Raw genomic sequence first — 27,529 nt, forward strand, 5'->3', positions numbered from 1 at the left:
AAGATAACCCTCAAATTTGTGATGCTAAGTTCAGATGGAGGAAAACAACTGACAGAGCTGGCTCTCTGATTACAGTGAGTTATCCATAGTTTACTGACTCTAGTGTGTGAGGTCCAAACGGGTTATTTTCGAGAGGTCCCAAACAAACAATAGGTTGACTAACTACTGGGCCATGACTGATAGAGCAGTGGTTCCCAAACACACACACACACACACACATACACACACAAGCACACACAAGCACATAAACACACACACCCACATACACACACAAGCACACACAAGCACATAAACACACACACACACACACACTAGTGATAGGAAGTTCGACTCTTTTTACTGACTCATTTTGTTCATTTCATTCAGTAATGCCTAGTTCGCGCAAGACCCCCTACCAGCAAACAATGAACTTAAAACTCAAAGACTTATGATTCTACAAGCCTCTCGTTCACCTTAGAGGGTTTATTGGAGCTGTGGTTTGTGACTGAGACTTACAAAAGTGTGTTTCAAACAATGTATAGTTGTGATTGCTAGGCGTACAAATAAGATTATTTATTGATACCTTTGAAACGAGGTCTAGTCACGGCCGCAACCAGACTAGATTGTGAACTCCTCGTGGCGGAATGACTTGACGCGAGGGAGATAAGCTCATATCATTCGTGAACTGCAGCAGCCCCCTAAACAATTTGTTCTCGAGTTTTAGTTTGTTGAGCAGAGGCAGGCTGTGGTGGCTGTGTTTTGGTTATACAAAGCTGTGTCCATCGATAACATTCAATAATCAATTAATGACATCCATTCTTGAGATCAATTATCAGTTCTAAACATCTGTTTCTTCTCTATGCTGCATGCAGTATGATCTATTTTTCTGCGCATACATATGATAGACAGTTGGTGGTGGGAGCACAGCTCTGGAGCCGGGTAGCCAGTGAAGCGCGTATTAATCCTGCTGTAGAATTCATTGCGTCCAGCAGGTCAAATGGAACAACTAAATTGAACGATTAACTCTGAAAAATTAATTATGACTATCAAGTCAGAAAAAAAGAGTTGTTCAAAGATAAGGAATTGTTTGCGAATTGCACATCACTAACTCACACACACTGTTTGCTGAGCTAAACAAGGCTGAGAGGAGGACTAGGCAATGAGTGTAAATAGGAGCAGGTGGTAGAAAGATGGCAACCATGTGTACATATACTATACTGTGTGTGTGTGTGTGTGTGTGTGTGTGTGTGTGTGTGTGTGTGTGTGTGTGTGTGTGTGTGTGTGTGCCTGTTAGAACTGTAGAATGCTCTTTTCCTTCTACCAATGTACTTCTAGGTGTGGTGCTATTGGCTGCGCTATCTATATTGTGCACAGGTAGAGCTTGAGTGTGCCCAGATGTTTCGGATGGGGGTTTCTTTCATTTAATCCTCAGTATTCAGAGAAGGCCACGCTACTTTCTAGGTGTGGTGCTTTTGGCTGCAATGTCTCATGTGCTGGAGCTTAAGTATATCCAGATGTGGGTTTCTAAAGGCACTGGTGGTGAATTAGAGAATTGTCCCCCATCCTATCCCAGTACTAAAGAGCCTGGCTGTGGGGATCCATTTTTGTCTGGTATGGGTAACTCTACCTGCTGCTCAGTGCTCACTGTATACATACACATACTTCACAGAGAGACATACACAGACTTCACAGAGAGACATACAAAGACTTTACACAGAGATACAGACAGGACTGTAAGTCGCTTTGGATAAAAGCGTCTGCTAAATGGCATATTATATTATTATATTATCAGAAAGACTGTCTTCTGTTTACAGAGACCATCATCATCTGTCTGGGGAATCTGTTTAAAGATATTTACGGAAGTTTTGTATATTTTTAGCCAGTAGTTTTGAAAGTAGCACAATGTTGCGCAATTGTGGACAAGTTCATCACGTCATTGTTCTCGGGCCTCTGTAGGGTGTGCCCAAAGACAGTAAAAAAAACTCTGTGGTGTGCATGCTGAATGTGCACGTTGGGCTTACCCCGCAACCTCATTGGACAATACTGGGCCGACCTCATCCCGCCTCCCACTTTAACCTTGCAACCTCAATGGACATTATTACCCCATATCATGGAATACCTGTGAACCAGAGGAGGCTGTTGGAAGGAGCTATAGGAGGACAGGCTCATTGTAATGGCTGGAATGGAATAAATGGAATGGTACAAAATAATAAATAAATGAAAAATAAAATATGATATAAAAAAAAGTTATGGTACCAAACACATCAAACATATGGAAACAACTTGTTTGACTCTGTTCCATTGATTCCATTCCAGCCATTACAATGAGCCTGTCCTCCTATATATCCTCCCACCAGCCTCCTCTGGTGTGAACATTTAGAAGGACAAAAGGTGGGTACATGGAATTATTTGAATTTGGATGGATGGTTGACACAACAGAAAAGTAGGCAGATATTTTCTTGTCTAAAAAGTGGGTGAAAGTTTGCTTCAGTATGCATTTCTCGAGTGCATCAATGTGTGTGTCATGATTGGTGAACGGGATAAATGGATGGACGCACACCTGGTAAAAACCTTATAGCCTATTGTGCAATATATATAAAAATTCACCAGCAACACCATTTAGGAGCTAAAGGTTGTCAGTACAGTGTATCTGATCGGGTTGATAATTATCTATGTATTTGTGTGGCTACAATGCCGTCTTTAGCACACAAAATGTTCTAGTTTGCAGAAAAATCCATTGAAAGAGAGAAATGAAACTATTACCGAGGTCTAATAGATCTAACTTCTAATTTCACAGATGCTTTCCAACTTCTGATGCATAGATTTGATCAATGTATTCAATGCATATTTGCTGTTATCAAAATAACTATTGGTAAGCACATGCAACCACTCATCCCACTTGCTTCAGAACGCGTGTTCACTACATGACAGGAATGAGCGTGTGCACTAAATTATGGCAGGTTAGAATGTAAGGATTCTGTGCATTTTTCAGCTGTGAGAGGACTGTAGATAATTTAATATGCATGTATGAGCCATACCTTTAGTATTTAGTATTTTACATGTAATATTTAGCCATACATTTAGTATTTAGTACCCCTTCCTGGGGTCCAAACAGGAATAAAACAATTACATCACAACAAAACATCAGCCTACATCATAAATAAAATAATACATCATACAAGACATTTTACATTAGTACTCTATTATTACACATTTATAATATAACATCTACAATACTACAATAATACAGTATGATTATATTTAGGTATATATATTTATTGCTAGCCACCCAATTTTGAAAACTGACTGCAGCTCTTTGTTAAGTGTTGCAGTGATTTCACTTGCTGTGGTAGCTGACGTGTATAGTGTTGAGTCATCAGCATACATAGACACACTGGCTTCACTCAAGGCTAGTGGTAGTTCATTAGTAAAAATCGAAAAAAGTAAGGTTCAAGACAGCTACCTTGAGGTATGCCTAACTCTACCTGGTTTACAATAGAGAGGCATCCATTAAAGAACACCCTCTGTGTTCTGTTAGATAGGTAACTCTCGGTCCACAATATGGCAGAGGATGCAAAGCCATAACACATACGTTTTTTCAGCAGCAGACTGATCGATAATGCCAAAAGCTGCACTGAAGTCTAACAAAACAAGTTGCCACAATCGTATTATTATCAATTTATTTCAGCCAATCATCAGTCATTTGTGTAAGTGCCGTACATGTTGAGTGCCCTTCCCTATAAGCGTGCTGAAAATCAGTTGTTCATTTATTTACTGTGAAATAGGATTGTATCTGGTCAAACACACATTTTCCCCCCAAAGTTTACTAAGGGTCAGTAGCAGGCTGATTGGTCGGCTGTTTGAACCAGGATGCTTTGTTATTCTTGGGTAGCGGAATTACTTTTGACACATTGAGTCCAAAACTTTGAGTCCAAAACGGGAGGTTAAAAAAATAACGAGGTAGTTTTCAATCCTCTGTAATATCTCTTTAAGGTTATCTAGTTGAGCCTACTCTACAGCTGAGTTCAATTTTTGTTGTATTCCATTTCAGAGGGAAAAGCTTTATTTGTGTGATATTTGAAGGGAGAGAGTTAGAGGTGTCTTTTGCAAAATAATTTTAATCATAACATTTTTGTGGTGGGCTACTTAATGCCTGTCCCTCACACACTTAGTAACACCTCATTATGCAGGCATAGCTACAGGACTATCTGTGTTTACAGAAATATTTTTATTTTACTTAACGAGGCAAGTCAGTTAAGAACAAATTCTTATTTACAATGACGGCCTACACCGGCCAAACCCGGACGACGCTGGGCCAATTGTGCGCCGCCCTATGGGACTGGAATCGAACCAGGGGGTCTGTAGTGACGCCTCAAGCACTGAAATGCAGTGCCTTAGACCACTGCACCACTCGGGAGCCCATATATACACAGGAAGGTGCTTACACGTATATCCAGGGGGATTCTATAAAATTCTGACTGGGTTTAAAACTGCAATGCAGCAGTGAATTCAACACAATCTTTTTCCTCACTATCCTAACTTGACATGCAAACAATGTCAGGATTTTTAAGATAGAAGCAGGGAAGATTGTGATATCCAAGTCATGACAAACATAAATGCACTTTCACTACGTTTTACTATCAAGACTGTTCTTTAACGGGATAGTGTGACAGTTTGGCAATTAAGGCCCTTTTTTCTTCTTACCAAGAGTCAGGTGAACTCATTAATACTATCTTATGGCTCTGCATGCATTTAAAGGTAGTTTCTGGAGCCATTGCTAACTAGCGTTAGCGCAATGACTGGAAGTCAACACTCTTAGAAAAAATATGCTAAGTAGAACCATATAGGGTTCTTCGGTTTGTCCCCATAGGGCAGGGTTAGGCAACCCTCTTCCTGGAGTGCCGCAGGATGTTGTTCCAACTAGGCACCACACCTGACCAACTGAGCTAATTGATCAGTTCAGTGATTGCCTAAATTCAACACACCTGGTCTTCCAGTTCAGTTTAATCACAAACTGAAGTGCCTGCGGCAGTCCAGGACCAGGGTAGCCTGCCCCTACCATAAGGGCATACTTTTTGGTGCAAGGTAGATCCCTTTGCAGAGGGTTCTACCTAGAACCCTCTATATAGGGTTCTTCATAGAACCCCCTGTAAATGGTTCTACCTAGAACCCTCTATGAAGGGTTCTACCAAGAACCCTCTATGTATGGTTCCACCAGCCTTATTAGCCTTTAAGATTAATCTCTTTATGACAACACATTACATACACTACCGGTCAAAAGTTTTAGAACACATTCTACATTGTAGAATAAAAGCATTCCAGGTGAAGCTGGTTGAGAGAATGCCAAGTGTGCAAAGCTGTCATCAAGGCAAAGGGTGGCTATTTGAAGAATCTCAAATATAAAATATATTTTGATTTGTTTAACACTTTTTTGGTTACTACATGATTGAAGACATAGTTTTGATGTCTTCACTATTATTCTACAATGTAGGAAATAGTTTTAAAAAATAAAGAAAAACCCTTGAGTAGGTGTGTCCAAACTTTTGAGTGCTTTGTTGAAGCACCTTTGCAGCGATTACAGCCTCAAGTCTTCTTGGGTATGACGCTACAAGCTTGGCACACCTGTATTTGGGCAGTTTTCCCATTCTTCTCTGCAGATCCTGTCAAGCTCTGTCAAGAGTGTCGCTGCACAGCTATTTTCAGGTCTCTCCAGAGCAGTTCAATCAGGTTCAAGTCAGGGCTCTGGCTGGGCCACTCAAGGACATTCAGACATTCAGGTTTGCAATAAGGCACTAAAGTAATACTGCAGAAAATGTGGCAAATCAATTCACTTTATATATTGAATACAAAGTGTTATGTTTGGGGCAAATCCAATACAACACATTACTGATTGCCATTCTCCATTTTAAGCATAGTGGTGGCTGCATCATGTTATGGGTATGCTTGTAATTGTTAAGGACTGCTGAGTTTTACAGGACAAAAAATAAATGGAAGGGAGCTAAGTACAGGCAAAATACTAGAGGAAAACTTTCCACCAGACACTGGGAGATGAATTCACCTTTCAGCAGGACAATAACCTAAAACACAAGGCCATATCTACATTGGAGTTGCTTACCAAGAAGACAGTGAATGTTCCTGAGTGGCCGAGTTAAAGTTTTGACTTAAATCTAATTGAAAATCTATGGCAAGACCTGAAAATGGTTATCTAGCAATGATCAACAACCAATTTGACAGAGCTTGAAGAATTTTGAAAATAATAATGGGCAAATGTTGCACAATCCAGGTATGGAAAGCTCTTAAAGACTTACCCAGAAAGACTCACAGCTGTAATCGCTGCCAAACGTGCTTCTACAAAGTATCGACTCAGGGGTGTGAATACTTATGTAAATTAGATATTTCTGTATTTGATTTCATTTTCAATAAATCTGCAAAAAAATATTAACTTTGTCATTATGGGGTATTGTGTGTAGATGGGTGAGAGAAAAAAAATCAATTTAATCCAAAATGTGGAATAAGTAAAAGGGTATGAATACTTTCTGAAGGCACTTTATGTGCTGATCAACAGTGCCAAACTAAACAATCTGCCATGTGTTTGATATTTGTCAACAACGCCATTCCAGTGGTGCAGCTCTAGGGGTGGGTGGAGGGGGCTCCCCCAAACCAGGATTATATAAATGTATAGGATGCATAACTCTGCAACGATTTAGGCTAGAAACAAGTTGTAAAATGCACAAGAAAGACACGGCTCTAGTGTACATGGGGATATCTTTATTTAGTCTCTATGGCTGAGTTATATGACCTTCAAAAGTCAATGACTTAAAACCGTTTTCTTTGACTTTGCGTTCAATGGGAATTGAGTCATATTTTACGATGTTAGACTGTCACCTTCTGAAAACTGCAGACATGTTTTATTTATTACTATCCCATGGTAAATTCTATACATACTTTAATAGTCAAAACTGATTTTAGCTATTGGAGGGCAACAGCTAGCAGACCAGGGTTTAAAGACTAGCTAGCTATCTTGCTAACCTTATCTAGCTATATAATGTTATCTGTTGTTGATGTTTGCATTCAAAAGATTAGCCAGCTGGCTGGTTCTGGAGATGGATTTGTCATAAGCATTGATTTAGGGAAAATCCACCATAGAAATAGTTAGAAATAATAAGATGAAGCTCCGGTAATATGGAAAGTTGTAAGATTGTAACTATTGAAAGATTGCTGATATGTGTTCTTTTGTCATTTTAAGGGACACGGTGCAACCTTTTGTAGGTAGGCTGCTGGCAGGCTTCGGCTGCGTTACAGCAAAGCCAAGTCAGCCCGTGCTCATGGTTCTCACAGGGGAAGTGAAATGATAGGCTACAATGACTTTACTCATGATCATGTACACCGCAAATGACATGTTATTTAACTATAAGTACAAGTTCCTTGAATTTTCTTTCCTGGGTGCCTTTTCATTATCTGGATAGACATTTGTGGTTTTTAGCTAACATTACACCAATCAAAGATGTGGAGTGTGTAGTGAAGCAAAACTTTAGTGGTCAAAACCATTAATCTTGGGGCGACGGGGGGAGTGGGTTTGCAAAATGCTATCACCCCTTGACTATGTCCTGCTGAAAGGTGCATTCATCACCCAGTGTCTGGTGGAAAGCAGACTGAACCAAGTTTTCCTCTAGTATTTTGCCTGTGCTTAGCTCCCTTCCATTTATTTTTTGTCCTGTAAAACTCAGCAGTCCTTACCAATTACAAGCATACCCATAACATGATGCAGCCACCACTATGCTTACAAATATGGAGAGTGGTAATCAGTAATGTGTTGTATTGGATTTGCCCCAAACATAACACTTTGTATTCAGGACATAATGTGAATTGCTTTGCCGCATTTTTTGCAGTATTACTTTAGTGCCTTATTGCAAACTGGATGCATGTTTTGGAATATGTTTTATTCTGTACAGGCTTCCTTCTTTTCACTCTGTCAATTCAGTTAATATTGTGGAGTAGAGGGCTTCCCGAGTGGTGCAGCGGTCTAAGGCACTGCAGTGCTTAAGACGTCACTACAGATCCGGGTTCGATCCCGGGCTGTGTCGCAGCTGGCCGCGACCGGGAGAGCCATGAGGCGACGCACAATTAGCCCAGCGTCTTCCGGGTTAGGGGAGGGTTTGGCCGGCCGGGATGTCCTTGTCTGCTGGAGTGTGTGTTTTTGGTTCCTTTAGAGGTAATGCTAGCTCCCTATTAAGGATACTTCAGCAAGCATTGATGTTGGCAATTGACAATACATGTATGCTGCTGTTTGCTATGTTGAAAATTACAGTCACATATTTGTAAAACAGACAGGAAATAGTAGCCTATAGTTGACTTGGTGATGTGAGGTCTCAATCTTGAATTAAACTTTGTCTATGTTCAGGTTCAGCAAAACATTTGGCATGCAACCTTGGGTTATGACAAATAAACACTATGCCAAAGTTACACAGTTGGTGATACATTTAATAATTTACCTGGTTGAGATACGCGGTTTTATTTTCTGTCTTCTCAGAATGCGCAGGCAGACCATAGTTACTGTCAAAGGTTCCATGCAGGAAAATGTTAGATGTCTCATAAATATGACGTGTGCAAAAATTATAAATGTGACATTAAGCAGACGCATTTATCCAAAGCTACAGTATGCATGGATTCATTTTCCATTCGTGGCCCCGGGAATCGAACCCACAATCATGATGTTTCGAGCGCCAAGATTTTTTTTGGTCGTTATTTATTTTGCTATTTTAAAAGGCTATAGACTAAATTTGTAACAGTTGAATAGGCTATTGCAATAATTCAACATGCATGGTTGTAGGTTGCATCACTCCTTCAGCCTAGGTAGCAGATTATCAAATGGAAGATATAGGCCTACGTTTTTTAGAAAATACAATTATTCTACATCCTAGGCTACAAGACAGTGCAATGAGGAATGTATTATTGTTAGTACACAATTATTGTCTAGGCTGTAAACTACAGTCATGTAGGCTAATTTGAATAACCGCTCAAACGTCCTGTTTTGTTTCATGCCAAAATAAAGCCTTGATTATACAACCATTTGGATCAGTTATGGGTTTATTCTCGACAGCTTACAAGGTCCAGATAATTACATTAGGCCACTCATATGGTGTATTTTGTCAGGATGTATCGGCGTTTACAGATAGGCTATAGCCTATTTTTCTATTGTAGGCCTATGACACTGAGATGTGCTGTCTGTCGTGGATCATGTTTCCCATGTCATCCTATAATTAACGTTGCCACCAGCATATGCCTAAAAATCACTAATGCCATTATATTAAGCCAGGATTGTCCGAATGACTGAAATTAATAGAAATAGTGTGAGTGGGGTTCCCCCAAAAAAATCTGTAGTAAAATCTAATTCGTTCATAGCATAGATTCTCTATGGTCCTTCTCCATCTAATAGCCTAATAGGCCAAATTTTAGCTTGCAGATGACCTAGCAAATTCGAGGGGAAATTATTACATTAATTAGTTTTTTTAATTCTTCCATCACCTGGTGAATAAAAACCTCATATGGCCGTCCTTCTGAAAAAGTTAATCGGGCCAGATATGCTGAAGTGGACTCGGCCCGAGTACCATTAGCCAGAACACAAAGTAATATGATTCTGCCGGACTCGGGAAGAGCTCGGTCCCCCGAGTCCGAGTCGATGCCGAGTCCCCCGAGTCTCAAACGTAATAGGCCCGAACCCACAGTGTTGACTGGGATATTAATATATTTTTTTAATGATGATTTTTCAGGGGGTTTTGCAGCACCCTCAGCACCCCTTCGTCCCATGGCTATGGTTAGCTGAATAATAAAAAATATATATATATCATGCAGCCAAAACTCAACAGCTCGCGCCACTAGGCAGAATGTGCTATGATTGAAACAAAATACAGGAAGGCTATAGTTTGTTAACACCATCTGCTGTAATTTGCACACGAAACAGTAAATCAAGAAGTTCAAAATGCTAATTCCCATGAAACTGATTAAGATCAAATGATGCAGATGCAGTTTGGACATTTCACTGGTAAAACGTGAAGAATTATCATTCATGATTGACAGTTTGATGCCAAGGCCTATTTTGAAATTAGGTATGCCTAACTTGGTGCTTGAGTGTATTTAAAATATAACATTTTCTTGAGACAATATGTGTGGGCATAGGCAGACATTGCAATTGGAGGATGCATTTTATGCAAATTCTATAATGATATTCAATAGGCTAAATCTTTGGGTACAAATGTTGACAAATGATGAAGTCATTTACATTTTTATTGCTCTCCAGCACCTAAAAAATGTGCACTACACCATGAGCGGGAGGGGGATTTGTGTGTGTGTGTGTGTGTGTGTGGGGGGCTGCCAAATGTTTTTATTCATGTAGGCTACACTGTCCCGCAAAATCGGCCTGTTGTCCTGCATTTGGGTATTTTAAATGTGGTCCCCCTACTACTGACTAGAAGCAGGGAGTGTGTTGTGTACCTCCAATCAAGGTGATTTGCGAATTTGCTAATTGTCATCGACACTGGTAGGGAGATTTGAACATTGCGCATCAATCAATCCCTACTTATTGTATGTATTTTGCATATTCTTATCAGGGTGAGGGAATAATTGAAAATGTTCTAATTTGAAGATTTTTTACCACCAAATTTGGAGCATCATACTTTCCCATCCATTATAGAATCCATATTGCTTTCGGTGTTCAGCTAAACCATTTTTCCCCTGACAGAATTGTAGGGGTTGTGTTTTCCTTACCTACTGTCCAGCCCTTAGTCCTTCCCCGTTCCATGTCTCCCCAGTGTCTCTTTTCCTGGATTAGAAGGAAGGTCATGGGAAAAACTATAATAGACTCGTTGCTGCAGGAGTATTCCACAGTATGAAATATATCCATGACAATGCCAATAGACCTTTGATTAGTATTTTCGAAAATCACAGTCTGCATATGAGTATTCAAAGATGACTCAACCAATGATAGATTAGTTGTGGGAAATTACTTTTGCAGCAATGTAGCTTAGCTGAAGTTTTTCTAATGTGTCAGACACTGAGGATGTAAAAAATATCCTTATCCCTAATTCCCTCATTGCTCTCCACCACATGCTCCTAAAGGCATACCCTCGGTTTGCTAAATCTAGCTATGTCATTCTCATTCCCATAGCTGTGCTTAAAAACCTCTTAAGTGTAACTACATGTAAACTAAAATGTAATCTATGTAATCCCCAAAAGTAATTATTTATCATGAGATGACCATAAACAATAACTAGTAACGCTGCATACTCCAAGAAAGGTTAATATCTCACCTTTCTGTTAAAAATAATAATAAAATGCTGAGGTGTAGTCACTTTTGAGGACAGAAGCTCAAATACATCGTACAAATATGATACAAATATGAAAATATGAAATATTTTATTTGACGTATTTCCTATTCAACAAAACTGTTTTTAATAAGGCTTGAAATTACTTGTATGCTTTCTAAATATAGTATAATCAAATTATAAAACCACTAACTATAAGATTTCACCTTCCTTATAACTGTAAAATACATATTTGTATGTTTAGTGTTAGAGAAAATGTGCAAATTTTCTGAAGGTCTCTCTTCATCAAAACATCTGCCCCAATAGCTGTGAACATTACATATACCTCTAGCTTGGCTTCCTGAACTCGTTAGGAACTAGCATTTCATCTCATATTAATATTGGCCATCTATGACAAACATAACGTGTTTTTTGATTAAAATCTATGAATTATTTTAGATTAATGGCTATAAATCGATCTCTGAATGTGCTATAGTGATGACACCACTATCTCCTGCAGCACTACGGTGTAAGGATTGCAGGCATGTGCTTTGTCAGTGGCTGTGATGTAGGGTTCAGCCAGGAGTTGATAGACAGTCAGAATAGCGAATGAAATTGCACGAGGGATATCCCAGCTTCAAGTGGTTTAAGATTTCACATCCTACTTCACACAGGCTAACAAAAATACACTACTGTGTCCGTCGGAACCAGGGCTATCACTCAAGGCAAGCCATTTCGATCTACGGTGTCCACAGATCAATTTATAGAGAAAATGTCGGTCGGAACCAGTACCAGAAGTGATTGCACGTTGGCCAATAGAACGGATGGCAGAGGCGAGTTACCCACTTGCCGACGAATTATCACAAGGCACCCCGATCTCCGCCCCCTGTATTTCTGTCTTTTCTTCACGTGAATGACGGGGATTTGAGCCTGGTCTCAGGGAAGCAGTAGCACTTCGTGTCAGACTCATTAAAGAAAAACTCTTCGTCCAGTTCGAGGTGAGTAATCGCTGTTCTGATATCCAGAAGCTCTTTTCGGTCATAAGAGACGGTAGCGGTAATATTATGTACAAAATAAGTTACAAACAATGCAAACAAATAAATAAATAGCACAGTTGGTTAGGATCTCGTAAAACGGCAGCCATCCCCTCCGGCGCCATTATCCACAAGTCAATAGTTCAAGGTACAGTATATACACTGAACAAAAATATAAACGCAGTATGCAACAATTTCAAAGATTTTACTGAGTTACAGTTCATATAAGGAAATCAGTCAACTGAAATAAATGTATTACGCCCTAATCTATGGATTTCACATGACTTTGAATAAAGATATGCATCTGTTGGTCACAGATACCTTTTAAAAAAAGTAGGTGCGTGGATCAGAAAACCAGTCAGTATCTAGGGTGACCACAATTTGCCTCATGCAGCGTGACACATCTCCTTCGCATAGAGTTGATCAGGCTGTTGATTGTGGCCTGTGGAATGTTGTCCCACTCCTCTTCAATGGCCATGCAAAGTTGCTGGATATTGGCGGGAACTCGAATGCGCTGTCGTACACATAAATCTAGAGCATCCCAAACATGCTCAATGGGTGACATGTCTGTTGCATATGCAGGCCATGGAAGAACTGGGACATTTTCAGCTTCCAGGAATTGCATACAGATCCTTGCGACATGGGGGTGTGCATTATCATGCTGAAACATGAGGTGATGGTGGCGGATTAATGGTACAACAATGGGCCTCAGGATCTCGACACGGTATCTTTGTGCATTCAAATTGCCATCGATAAAATGCAATTGTGTTCGTTTTCTGTAGCTTATGCCTGTCCACACCATAACCCCACCGGCCACCATGGGGCACTCTGTTCACAACGTTGACATCAGCAAACAGCTCGCCCACACGATGTACTGCCAGATTCTCTAAAACAGCATTGGAGGCGGCTTATGGTAGAGAAAATAACATTACATTATCTGGGAACAGCTCTGGTGGACATTCCTGCAGTCAGAATGACAATTGCATGCTCACTCAAAACTTGAGACATCTGTGGCATTGTGTTGTGTGACAAAACAGCACATATTAGAGTGGCCTTTTATTTTCCCCAGCACAAGGTGCAACTGTGTAATGATCATGCTGTTTAGTCAGCTTCTTGATATGCCACACCTGTTAGGTGGATGGATTATCTTGGCAAAGGAGAAATGCTCACTAACACGGATGTAAACAAATTTGAGCACAACAGAAATAAGCTTTTTGTGCATATGGAACATTTCTGGGATCTTTTATTTCAGCTCATGAAACATGGGACCAACACTTTACATGTTACGTTGATATTTTTGTTCAGTGTAGCTGTATTCAGTAAAAAGACTGATCTTCCCCCACTCTTCATTGCTAACTGCATTACTATGCATATTATTAGTCTTGTGAGTGGTGTAGTCCTGTTTGGTTGGGTTTTATGAGAGGACAGAGGTGTGAAAGTACATACTGTAGCTGTAGCATTCTAGGAGAAATGACCAGCATGGGTTCTTTAAAGTATCAACTGATGGGATTCTCAAGGGATGACTTGAAGGTCTTTTGCTAAACAGCCTGTGGCCATCCCCGTCTGACTCTGGGAGAAACAGGTGGAGTCGTTGGTCTACACTAATGTTTTAAATGACACACAGTTGTCATTCCAGCTGTCTCTGTGGTGTTTGGGGCTCTTGTCTTGAGTGAACAGTTTGAAGGTCTTGTCAAGCTAGTCTTTGACAACGGAGCCTATTGACGGTGGGGTGCGCCCCCGGGTTTCTGTAGAAAAGTCAAGTTTAGTGAACAGTTTGAAGGTTAGGTTGTCCTGTCGAGCGACTCAGACAGAGGAGGGCTGCCGACAGCGTGCCACCTGTTCTATAGTGAGATCAGAGAGCTGTCGGTAGGAACTCTCTCTGGGAAACAGCAAGGGCTTGACGTTTGAACACACTCACTGCCGAGAGGGCAGCTGTTCTCACGAGTTGTCAGGCAGTTCTCGTTCCAAGACTATTCTAAGGGGTGTAGGCTGTATACAGTACACCTGCCTGCCCAGATAAAGACTTAACTCAAAGGAATGAACTCTTGAAAGTTGTGAAGACTGTGAGGATTGGAAGGAATGTGGTGACAAAAATCTGGTCAACGTTTCTTCTGAGAGCTAACATAGACATCTTAGAAGTCTTATATAGAAGTCTGAGAGCAAATTTAAAAGTCATACATTTTACTGCATGAAGGGAGGGGGAAAGGGAAAGTTAGCATTGAGATGGAAAGTTTAAAATATGATTAACTTAAGGATTCAGGTCAGTGTTCTCAGTGTGCGTGAGATTAACATGAGCGAGAGAGATCCCAGGGGAGAGTGATGATGATGGGAACCCAGTGTTTGTGTGTGTGTGTGTGTGCGTGTGTGCGTGTGCGTGTGTCTGCTGGCACTCGGGTGTCTCATTACAAAATTAAGGGTGATAAAATGAGGTGACATACGTAAGCCCTTGATCAAAGTGCCAGCTCAGGAATGTTATCTTTCGTGTTATCTTTCTAGCTTAAGTATATCAAAAGTGGTTTTGAAAAATGCAAGCTGCACTATTCACTGTATTATGTACTGTATGAGTTTGTTATGACTTAGCTTAGCACATGCATGCTGTAAAGCATTTCTAATGAGGCTCTCCCTTCCTCCCTCTCTCTCCCTCTCCCTCCCTCTCTCTCTCTCTCTCTCTCTCTCTCTCTCTCTCTCTCTCTCTCTCTCTCTCTCTCTCTCTCTCTCTCTCTCTCTCTCTCTCTCTCTCTCTCTCTCTCTCTCTCTCTCTCTCCCCCTCCCTCCCTCCCTCTCTCTCTCTCTGTGTGTCTCTGTCTCTGTCTCTCTCTCTCTCTCTCTCTCTCTCTCTCTCTCTGTCTCTCTCTCTGTACAGCGTTGCTGATTGGGTCGGGGTGTGCACTCTACCCTCTAGGTTGGGACAGTGACGAAGTCCGACAGACCTGCAGCAACAGATCCAACCAGTTTGAGCTTGGTACGGGTCAAACATCTACACACAGTCACATCCGCACAACAACACCATCATATTCAAGTCACAAGTTGATAATCAACAAGTCATTCAAATTGGTCACAGCTCACATTATGGTATGTTGGCTCTGATTCTAATTCACTGTGTGTGTCTGTGTCTCTGTGTGTGTGCATCTACGTCTGTGTCTGCATCGCTGTGTGTGTGTGTTCAGGTTCTTGTGAGATCGGCTGGGCTTTTTACTGTACGGGAGCAGGGGCAGCAGCAGCCATGATGTTATGCACCTGGATGGCCTGCTTTGCTGGGAAGAGACAGAAGCTGTACCCCTACTGATGTCATCAAGGCGGGACAGCCACAGAGACCATGATGACCACCTCCCCCAACACCCGCAACACCTGTCATCACTGGCCATTGAAGAGACTCAGCGCAAAGGAGAATATCAGGGGGACAGAGTCTGTGGGCGCGTTCGACATTGCAGCTGACTTTAAAGGCGAGTCGAGACTGATCTACAAATCACCATCATAAATAACTACTCATTATTATTTGTAGATCAGTCAGTCAGTCACAATTTACCCATGAAACATCACAATTGTGATGCTCTCGAACACATGGCCTGTATGCCATAGGCTAGTTATGCACTCTGTCATCATAAGTGAAGCAAAGTAGACGAGTGGACCACCTTGTGGTGTATTTGATACCGCAGCAGAAAACAATACAACACAATACAACACATTCTCAATACCACTCCATTGTCTAACAGAGCACTTCAAAGAGTGGAGTCTACATACTTCACATTCATTGACAGCAAGAGCAACAACTGTTTCTATCTCTCTTCTCTATTTTCCATGTGTTGGTTGCTTCTCTATTCCTCCTCCATTCTATCATGTCCCAGTCCCTGTACTATAACTTTGTGGTAACTGAAGTAGTGGCACAACCTGTGGTAAAGAGAAATTAAAATACTATACTTTTGATGTTACTTTGTTATTGTATTTTCTATCCTGTATTTAATAAATATGTTATGTACCCCCACATTGTGTTAGTATTGCCTTAAAGACCGACTGCCTGTAAAAAGCAAATTCTCCTTTTGAAAACAGCCTATGTGGCATTGATATGAGTCCGAAACATTTATTGTAGCGTCAAAACTGACTACAAAGTGTAAATAGGATAATTTTGGTCATAAAGTCAGTCTCGTCCAAAACTGAGATTTGCAAGATTATAGGAAGAAATGGTATGTCATGGAATGAAGGGTACCGTAACAGTTTTCCTTGGGTTGGGTTTATTTCAATCCTGCCCACCTGCCCACAGCTGGCAGCACCCAAGTAACACTTCGAACACACCGACTGCATCATTGCGCTTTGGTACACCAGAAGTACATTCATTTCCAATGGAACGCTGCGTTTGCCTTGCAGCATTGCGTTGCAGAGGCAGTTGCAGTGCGTTCTGTGTGGTGCATACGTTGGATTTATCGAATGTATGCATCAAACTGTATGCGTAAACGGGTTGACAGAAATGGTATCAGAAGGTGAATGTTGAACTTTTGTTGCACACATATCTAGATGCTGCATACTATTTTGCGCAATAACGCAGTCGGTGTGTTCAAAGCGTAATCATCAATTCGGAGAGTAGCTACACACAACCTGATCCTAATGCCCATGGTCAATTTGGTTTGACATTCAATATCCCTATGGGGCTAGTTAGGGACCATCAGTAAATTACACAATGTACATGGGATAGTGTTTTAAATGGTCCAAATTGCAATGACTAAAAAATCTCAAACCAACTATAAATTGTAAAAATTCATATACAAATATTGAAAGCATTTCATGAGACAACTAAAAGATGTGCAACATGACAATATTGTCCCATTTACATTGTGTAATTCATTGACAGTCCCTAACTAGCCCCAGAGATAGGCTATCCAATGTCAAACAAACTTTGTCACGGTGGTACACCAGCGGGCTGAAGCTAATTGGTGAAAGAAGGTTGCTAGTGCTAGCCTAGACAACTTCAAGACACAAGACCTGATTAAACTGTTTCAAGTTATCTAGAAGGTTAAGTGACTGTAACTGTGTACTGTTTTGGCAGAGTGAACATACAAACGCTTGCCACGTGTGAACATACACACGAGACACCCACATTGAACCACCACTCCAAAACAACTCTTGTTTGGCTTCAGTCATGGCCGTTGCATTTCTTAATGACCAAGCCGATTAACGAGGCCAAATCAGGAAGTTCAGCCCCCTTTAAATATATAATCCTTTACTGGTAACTTGCAATACTTTTTTACTGTTATCATGTAAGTAACTATATACAGTATAGCTATAAACAGGGACTGTTGAAGTCCCTAATCATGTAGGTCTGTCATATGTTTGATGTTTGTTTTTGTGTATGATGTACAGTATATTGTATTATAATAACATTACATTTGTATGAAACACAATAGATTGTCTTACTTGACTCTGTTTTGTAAATACATTGTAAATAAATATTGTTACTTTAAGGTCTTAATAAAAATTCACAAACCTTTCAGCAGTGGAGAAGTTCTAAAGTTGTAGTTCCACTGTAGCTCCACTTCATCTGAATTGAAGCACTTGGCATGAGACTATTGGTCTTTCTTGAAACCTTAACAGTAATTTGTCTCTCATCTGTTCAGATTATTGGTGAATCATATGCTTGGTTAATCTGGGTTAAAACCATCTGTCGTGTTTATCTTTATTGAGGATGGTCAGCTCAAACAACATTAACTGGCTGTTATTTGGGGTTTAAAACCCATCAGGATTGACTATGAACAGAACAGCAGGGAGGGAGGGGAGTTAACCTGTCAACAGATGCTGCTGGAGGTAAATCATTAGGAAGGGTTGACACACACACATGCACGTGTATACGCACGCACACACACACACACACACCAGTTCCATTTCACTAGTTCCACAAATGTCATTGGTCCACTGCCAGACCCTTAAGGCATCCACATGCTTCCCATCCGAAACAGTTTGGAACAGTTCATGCATATATTATGACAACATTTTGTGACATTTTTGTTCATTTTGGTCTTCGGCAAGGTTTGTTTTCGGCTGTTCGTGCACACCCAAAACATTCTCGAGGCAAGCCGAAGTCGGTAACCAAAGTCTACACCCTTTCGTCTGTGATTGGTCAACAGTAGGGATTCTTCAATAGTAGGGATTCTCTAATTAAGTGTTTGTTGTCATTCAACGAGAGACAAATAATTGTCATGGAATTTTTTTCACTTGAGGAATACTGCACCAAGCATCTTCGTTAGCTATAAAATTGCGCGACTAAGATCTCCTCTGCAAAAATAGTCCAAATGAATGACAGATGTCTTGAGTTATCTTAGATTCATTATGACTATTTTGAGGCGTCTCAAGATGGACAAACAGTACTATTGCCGCTTTTTTCTTGTTTTTCAAGAGAAGGTCTTTTAAGGGAGTATGCGAGCACAATTGTTCATTTCGACTAGCCGAGTTCGGCTAAGCGGCAGCCGAACTGAAGCGTGCTGATGCCTTTAGTAAACACAACGTGTCATTGAAAGACACAGCCTGTAGCTAAAGGCAATATCAAATCAATATTTCTTTCAGAGCTCACTTTCAGAACGAGAGAGTGGGTGTTGATAAAGAGAGAAAGAGTGCGAAAAAGGATAGGTCATGAACACACAAAACCAAGAGAGCGAGAGAAATAAAGAGAGAGAGCGAGAAGGAAAGAGGTTATAACGACATAAAGCCACGAAGGACATCTTCCAGACAGTCAATGTCACTCCACATCGTGTTGAGATTCACCTCCACTACTGCTCTCAAATCACAGCCCTTGACAGCTCCATAGACAGAGGAGGGGGCAGGAGAGGAGGAGGGGACAGTAGGAGAATGGAAGAGTGTTGTGTCAAGAAACCAGCTGGGCAGATTCTCTCTCTCTCTCTCTCTCTCTCTCTCTCAAATAAGCTGTACTGTATCCTTCTATCAGTTCCCCCTTTCACAAAATATTAATGTAGGCTAATTCTATTACAATATTTTTCCTCCATCTTTCCCCAAACAGAGCCATATGAATTTTGGTCTCATAAATATGTGTACCAAACAGTGCATTCAGAAAGTAATCACACCCCTTGAATTTTTCCACATTTTGTTGTGTTAAATCCTGAATTTAAAATGGATTACAGTTAGGTTTTTGTCACTGGCCTATACACAATACCCCATAATGTCAAAGTGGAATTATGTTTTTCTAAATTTGGACTTACTTTAAATAAAAACCTGAAATGTCTGAAGTCAATAAGTATTCAACCCCTTTGTTATGGCAAGCCTAAATAAGTTCAAGAGTAAAAATGTGCTTAACATCACATAGTAAGTTGAATGGACTCACTCAGTGTGCAATAATAGTGTTTAACATGATTTTTTTTAAATGACTAGTCGAGCAGTGAATTTAAAACACAGATTCAACCACAAAGACCAGGGAGGGTTTCCAATGCCTTGCAAAAAATGGCACCTATTGGTAGATAGGTAAAAAAAAAAAAGCTGACATTGAATTGCCCTTTGAGCAAGGTGAAATGATTAATTACACTTTGGATGGGGTATCAATACAAAGATACATGCGTCCTTCCTAACTCAGTTGCTGGAAAGGGAAGGAAACCGCTCAGGGATTTCACCATGAGGCCAATGGTGACTTTAAAACAGTTACAGAGTAGTGGAGGCTCCTCAGACACTGGAAGGTAAGCTTTTGGTTTTATGAATTTATTGCCACCAGGGCCAGCCGGTGTAACCACCCACCGCTTCCAAGTATTCTACACGCTAATGTTCAATCTTTAGTTAACAAAGTCGACGAACTACAGGCAAGGATTTCTTTCCAGAGAGACACCAAGGCCTGTAACATACTCTGTTTTACGGAAACATGGCTCTCTTGGGATATTCTGTCGGAATCGGTCCAGCCAGATGGGTTCTCAGTTCATCGCACAGACAGGAATAAATATCTCTCCGGGAAGCAGACTCGTGGTGTAATTGTAGTAACATAGAGGAACTAGAGTCCTTCTGTTCACCCAACCTAGAATATCTCACAATCAAATACCGACAGTATTATCTCCCAAAATAATTTTCTTTGGTTATAGTCACGGCCGTGTATATCCCCCCTCAAGCCGATATCACGACGGCCCTCAACGAACTTCACTGGACCTTATGCAAACTGGAAACCACATATCCTGAGGCTGCATTTATTGTAGCCGGGGATTTTAACAAAGCAAATTTGAGGACTAGGCTGCCGAAGTTCTATCAACATATCGACTGTTGTACTTGCGATGCTAAAATCCTCGACCATTGCTATTCAAACTTCCGGGATGGTTATAAGGCCCTCCCCCGCCCTCCTTTCGGCAAATCTGACCACGACTCCATTTTGCTTCTCCCTTCCTATAGGCAGAAACTCAAACAGGAAGTACCCGTGCTAAGGACTATTCAACGCTGGTCTGACCAATCGGAATCCACGCTTCAAGATTGTTTTGATCACGCGGACTGGGATATGTTCCGGGTAGCTTCCGAAAATAATTTAGACATATACACTGAAACAGTGACTGAGTTTATCAAGAAGTGTATAGGTGATGTTGTGCCCACTGTGACTATTAAAACCTACCCTAACCAGAAACCGTGGATAGACGGCAGCATTCGCGCAAATCTGAAAGCGCGAACCACCGCATTCAACCATGGCAAGGTGACTGGGAATATTGCAGAATACAAACATTGTAGCTACTCACTCCGCAAGGCAATTAAACTGGTAAAACATCAGTATAGAGACAAAGTGGAGTCGCAATTCAACGTCTCAGACACGAGACATATGTGGCAAGGTCTACAGATAATCACAGACTACAAAAGGAAAACCAGCCACGTCGCTGACACCGACGTCTCGCTTCCAGATAAGCTAAACACCTTCTTCGCCCGCTTTGAGGATAACACAGTGCCACTGACGAGGCCCACTACCAAGGACTGTGGCCTCTCCTTCTCCATGGCCGACGTGATTAAGACATTTAAGCATGTTAACCGCCGCAAGGCTGCCGGCCCAGACGGCATCCCTAGCCTCGTCCTCAGAGCATGTGCAGACCAGCTGGCTGGTGTGTTCATGGACATATTCAATCTCTCCCTTTCCCAGTCTGCTGTTCCCACATGCTTCAAGAGGGGCACCATTGTTCCTGTACCCAAAAAAGCAAAGGTAACTGAACTAAATGACTATCGCCCTGTAGCACTCACCTCTGTCATCATGAAGTGCTTTGAGAGACTAGTTAAGGATCATATCACCTCTACCTTACCTGTCACCCTAGACACACTTCAATATGCTTACCGCCCCAATAGATCCACAGACGATGCAATTGCCATCACACTGCACACTGGCCTATCCCGTCTGGACAAGAGGAATTCCTATGTAAGAATGCTGTTCATTGACTATAGCTCAGCATTCAACACCATAGTACCCTCCATGCTCATCATTAAGCTCGAGGCCCTGGGTCTGAACCCCGCCCTGTGCAACTGGGTCCTGGACTTCCTGATGGGCCGCCCCCAGGTGGTGAAGGTAGGAAACAACATCTCCACTTCGCTGATCCTCAACACTGGGGCCCCACAAGGGTGCGTGCTCAGCCCCCTCCTGTACTCCCTGTTCACCCATGACTGCGTGGCCAAGCACGCCTCCAACTCAATCATCAAGTTTGCAGACGACACAACAGTAGTAGGCTTGATTACCAACAATGACGAGATCGCCTACAGGGAGGAGGTGAGGGCTCTAGGAGTGTGGTGCCAGGAAAATAACCTCTCACACAACATCAACAAAACAAAGGAGATGCTCGTGGACTTCAGGAAACAGCAGAGGGTGCACCCCCCTATCCACATCGACGGGACCGCAGTGGAGAAGGTGGAAAGCTTCAAGTTCCTTGGCGTACACATCACCGACAAACCGAAATGGTCCACCCACGGGAGGCTCAGGAGGCTGAAGAAATGTGGCTTATCACCTAAAACCCTCACAAACTTTTACAGATGCACAATTGAGAGCATCCTGTCGGCCTGTATCACCGCCTGGTACGGCAACTGCACCGCCCACAACCGCAGGGCTCTTCAGAGGGTGGTGCGGTCTGCCGAACACTTTACCGGGGGCAAACTACCCGCCCTCCAAGACAGGTACAGCACCCGATGTCACAGGAAGGCCAAAAAGTTCATCAAGGACATCAACCAACCGAGCCACTGCCTGTTCACCCCGCTATCATCCAGAAGGCGAGGTCAGTACAGGTGCATCAAAGCTGGGTCCGAGAGAATGAAAAACAGCTTCTATCTCAAGGCCATCAGACTGTTAAAAAGCCATCACTAGCACATTAGAGGCTGCTGCTGCCTATTGAAATCAATGTCCACTTTAAGGAATGGAACACTAGTCACTTTAATAATATTTACATATTTACATTTACATTTTAGTCATGTAGCAGAAGCTCTTATCCAGAGCGAATTACAGGAGCAATTAGGGTTAAGTGCCTTGCTCAAGGGCACATCGACAGATTTTCACATATCTTGCACTACTCATCTCATATGTATATAGTGCATTCTATTCTATAATATTCTTCTGTATCTTAGTCCATGCCGCTCTGTCATTGCTTGTCCATATATGTATATATTCTTAAATCCCATTCCTTACTTTTTTGTGTGTATTGGGTATATGTTGTGAAATTGTTATATATTACTGCACTGTCGGAGCTAGAAGCATTTCGCTACACCCGCTATAACATCTGCTTGTATGTGACAAATACAATTTGATTTGATTTGATTTGATTACTGCTGATCACTCATTAACACTAGAACCACATAAGCCAACAGCCACTGACATTTCATTAAGTAAATTAAAAAATTCTGCCAAAAAAAAGCTTTGTCCCTGCTCCTTCCCTAAATGTTTGTATTTTACACTACTCATTTGTCAGAATTTTCAAATAATGAACAGAAACTATGTAGAGCCTTTTTACCTGTTTTTTCACACCTTTTCCTAACTTAATCTGCCAAGATGTGCCAGGCAGTAATGCAGTTCTCTCTCATCACTGTATTTATTTTTATTACACCTTTATTTAACTAGGCAAGTCAGTTAAGAACAAATTCTTACAATGAAGGCCTACACCGGCCAAACCTGGGCCAATTGTGCGCTGCGCTATGGGACTCCCAAACACGGCCGGTTGTGATACAGCCTGGAATCGAACCAGGGGGTCTGTAGTGACGCCTCAAGCACTGAGATGCAGTGCCTTAGACCGCTGAGCCACTCGGGAGACCTGAATGACAAATGGATGAATGGGTGATAATTGTGCACCTTACTTCACGATTGAATTTAAATTAGGCCTAACTGAATGATAAGGAGGGTGTAGAATATGATTCCATAACATGGAATGATGAGTTTTGTTATGCTTATTTATCAGCAGCAAATAATTTGACCGCATGCCTTGCAGGTTGATACCATTCTCTTTTCCATGTTATGGAACTGTTTTATTTACTGTAACTCTATTACTGATCAAATTTATTTTAATGGAAACCAAAACATGCTACATGTTGCAGTAGGCATTTAGAATAATGCAAAACATATCCTTCACTCTATCCAGCGACGCAAACGATGCCAGCCCACTGAATGAATGACAAATGGATGGAATGGACGATAGTTGTACAAGTTACTTCGCAATCAAATTGAAATTAGGCCTAACTGAATGATGAGGATGAAGACGTTGATTTAATTTAGAACAACAATAGTGTAATGATGAGTTCGTGTTATGCCTATTTATCAGGTTAGCACTCATTCTAATAATTTGACTGCGCACCTTGCAGGTTGATACCATTCTCTTTTACGTTTTACTTTGTAAACAAATAACTATTGTATATATTAATGTATATATTTCCAGGAATACTTCTTCATGCAGTTAATCATTTACAAAAGTGTATGCACTATTTATCAAGCATTTATTTATCAAGCATGTTTGCGCATCTTGCAGGTTGATATGCATCTGATGCATATGCTAAAGAGACGCCAGGCAACGTTCTCTAGCAGGTACTTATATGCTGAATGGCCAGGCTTTTCTAGTGTTAACCATAATTTATTCACATTACTTTTTTTGAACCCCCTAACATCCCGTGTACACTACTGGCAGACCCGTGCGGTGAAACACCGCTTCCCATTAATTTTCAATGGAAGGAAAGCGTTGAGAAGTTGAGTGGGCGGGGACTGTTGGGCAGAGTGAACGTGGCGTGGGAGGCACCTTAAGGTGAAAAAGTTCAGCATTTATGCAAATCACCAGCAGCGAACACTGGGCGATGACCAATCATATCGAGTGGTTCCCATGATGAATTTGATGCTAAGCTATCCTACACTGGAGACTTTCTTTAGCAAAGATGACTGACAAAAATACTAGTATGGAAGTAAATGTAAGTAATTATAACGTCATAACAAATCCTGCAAAAAATGTACAGTTGAGAGGAATATGTTAGTTAATGTAGAGACAAACGAGTATGCATATTCGCTATTTAGCAAGCTAGCTGACAAGCTAACATTAGCCAGCTAGCTAGCTAGCTTTGTGGGCATTGTGACATGAGTATGAAATTATAATTTGTGTTGTTTAATGTTTTAGGGACTCCTGAGATAACCAGCAAACTAGGCTGTTGCCTTGTGAAACAGTGGATGTAAAGAATCTAACTAGCTAAAGCATTTATTGCAAATTGAATGTACAATTTTGTAAGCTTGCCTTACTGATTTTTGCCATGTAATGCAGCTGAAGTAACATAGCTAGCTAACTATGTTCTTGCTTATTGTGTAGTGGAGGATAAAAATACCTCTATGCCTATGGATGTGTAGGCAGCTATGTAGCCGATCTGTGTATGGACCCTAAATCGTTTGGTAGAAATATTGGTTCAGAACAGTGGTTTTAATTGCTTCCACCAGTTAATCATTCATCACCAAGAAATTGCAGAAAATGACTGTTACACACGACTGTTACATGTCAATATTATAATATCAATATTAGCTAGCTAGCTATGAACCAGTTGTATCGACTTCAAAACAGTTGGAATGGCATCAATGAAGCCTATGGATTGAGTAGAATATAATATAACTTTATTGTGCCAAGGATGCATGTCATATATACATGTAGTTATTACCAAGCATGAGTTACCCACATTGTAACCTGTATATTGAATATATTCACTAATCATGTACGCTACCTTGGCAAATAAAGGTGCGGTTCAGGTATGAATGTATGTGAGACATTATTTTTCAGTCATATCCAGGAGTATCAAACACCAGTCTTTGAATGATGCTGTGTTTGCATATATGTATTACAATTATACACCAACAGTGTTAACCAATCATCTTCCTGAGACATCAATGGTTACACATTGTAAAAACAGGTTCATCTCAATATCTAATTTCCTTCATCTGCACTGATCTGAGGACACAGGATAGGTGTAGTATTTCATCAAATGAGATACTTAATTTAAACCAGTAGAGAATGTGAACCAATTCCAGTTGAGAATGTGAAACGCTTTATTTAAAGAAGTTCATTTTCCAAGTGTTATAAATACATAATAATATGGTTAACACTAGAAAAGCCTGGCCATTCAGCATATAAGTACCTGCTAGAGAACGTTGCCTGGCGTCTCTTTAGCATATGCATCAGATGCATATCAACCTGCAAGATGCGCAAACATGCTTGATAAATAAATGCTTGATAAATAGTGCATCAACTATTGTATTATTATTATTATTATAAATATTATAATATTACAAAAACAAGTTCAATCTGTACTTCAATGCACATCTAGTGTGTATTATAAAAACAGAGGACGAAAGAGGAGGTGGAGAGAGAGGTGTGAGAAAGAGGAGGTGGGGAGAGAGGTGTGAGAGAGTGTAAAAGACAGAAAGGGAAAGAGGTAAGAGCAGAGGAGCAGGGAAGACAGCATATGATTAATGAATCACAGTGCTACCCTAATATTCTCTCAGTTCATCACAATTACATAATAGTGTCTCTAGCGGTGTCTCCTAACAGCCTTGGGTCCCAGTTGGCCCGAAGGTTATCTTAAGAGCGGGTGAGATCGTGATGACGGGACTTGGGGTTGGCACCCTCTCTCACATCAAAACATACCTGCAGACGAGAGACAGATGGAGAGAGAGAGAGATAGCATGATTAAGCCTAGTGTTTTTTTTTATTCTATCACTCTCAGTCATCATAATCATCAAGAGGTGAAATGCAAAACTGACCTTGGATCATTAACTCTGGGACTACTACATCTCTATCTGTAAAGCATCTCTTTAAGAATACTTCAATACGTTTGATTTCAATTGACTTCCTGTTGACCGGACCAAGTGCCCTCTCACCTCTGATCATACTGTGCCCTGTAAGTGTCAGCCAGTTCAGATGTGGGAGGGGTTCACCGACACAGCTGATATAACCTAGAGGATTTAGGGAGAAGGGGGGAGAGGGATGAAGTGAAGGCGAGAGACTGTTATTGAGAAAATAAGGTAGTTAAAGAGACAGTGTTCAACAGGAATCTGTGTGTGTGGCCTCACCTGGTGTCCACACTAAGTGGCTGCAGAGTACTTTATACTGAAAAACATGCAGACACATGAGGACAAACAATATAGCATAGTTATATAAATATATATAATGAAGTGTCTTACTATTCTCCATGGTTGGTCCTCTTGCCTATTCTTTGGTGGAAGGAGCCACAGTTGCCTGCTTACTGCATAACACAATCCATCAATCAGATTGATACACGAGTGTGTAGGTGTGGGTTATACAGTGTCTAATTGTTCTACATTTTTTCAATATGGGTGACTCTTAAAAGAGCCTGTTTTGTTTTTGTACAGACATCACCCTTACCTGAACAGCACCCTCACCTGAGAAGTAGAAATCAAAGGGAGAGTAACTGGAAATTGAATAACTGCAGTTGACATACCTAAGTAAATGGAAGAATACTCTTATTGCAATGGGGATGGCTCTTAAAAGAGCTTTTGGTTGTGCATAGTGTAGTCTATGGTGTTGCCAGGGAACAGCACCCTCTTCGAAGAAGTAGGAGGTGAAGATCTCCCGCACACGGATTGCCTCCCATTCTGCGTTGTTGGCCCCCATCCTGGCAACATCCTGCAGAGCAGCAGACATCTCCTTTAGCACACGGCGGCGAGCTGCAGATCCCGTCCTGGTCCTTGTATCTATCCTCATGAAGTTATACAGGACACAGGTAGCCTTCACACACACCTGAATTCCCCTATGAGGCAGACCC

At 41.2% G+C, this 27,529-nt stretch overlaps 1 protein-coding gene across 1 annotated transcript in view; it reads left to right on the plus strand.

The window, feature by feature from the left end:
- The window catches only part of LOC121574116 (LHFPL tetraspan subfamily member 6 protein), a 69,587-nt gene extending 53,350 nt beyond the window's left edge, over positions 1-16,237 (plus strand). The window contains exons 3-4 of the mRNA XM_041886721.2: positions 15,177-15,275; positions 15,481-16,237. Of these exons, the coding sequence (XP_041742655.1) occupies positions 15,177-15,275; positions 15,481-15,599 (218 nt within the window). The 3' untranslated portion in view covers positions 15,600-16,237. The remainder of the gene's footprint in view (positions 1-15,176; positions 15,276-15,480) is intronic.
- The last annotated feature ends 11,292 nt before the right edge of the window (positions 16,238-27,529 follow it).

The sequence above is a fragment of the Coregonus clupeaformis genome, chromosome 9 (assembly GCF_020615455.1).
Source record: "Coregonus clupeaformis isolate EN_2021a chromosome 9, ASM2061545v1, whole genome shotgun sequence".
NCBI lineage: Eukaryota > Metazoa > Chordata > Actinopteri > Salmoniformes > Salmonidae > Coregonus > Coregonus clupeaformis.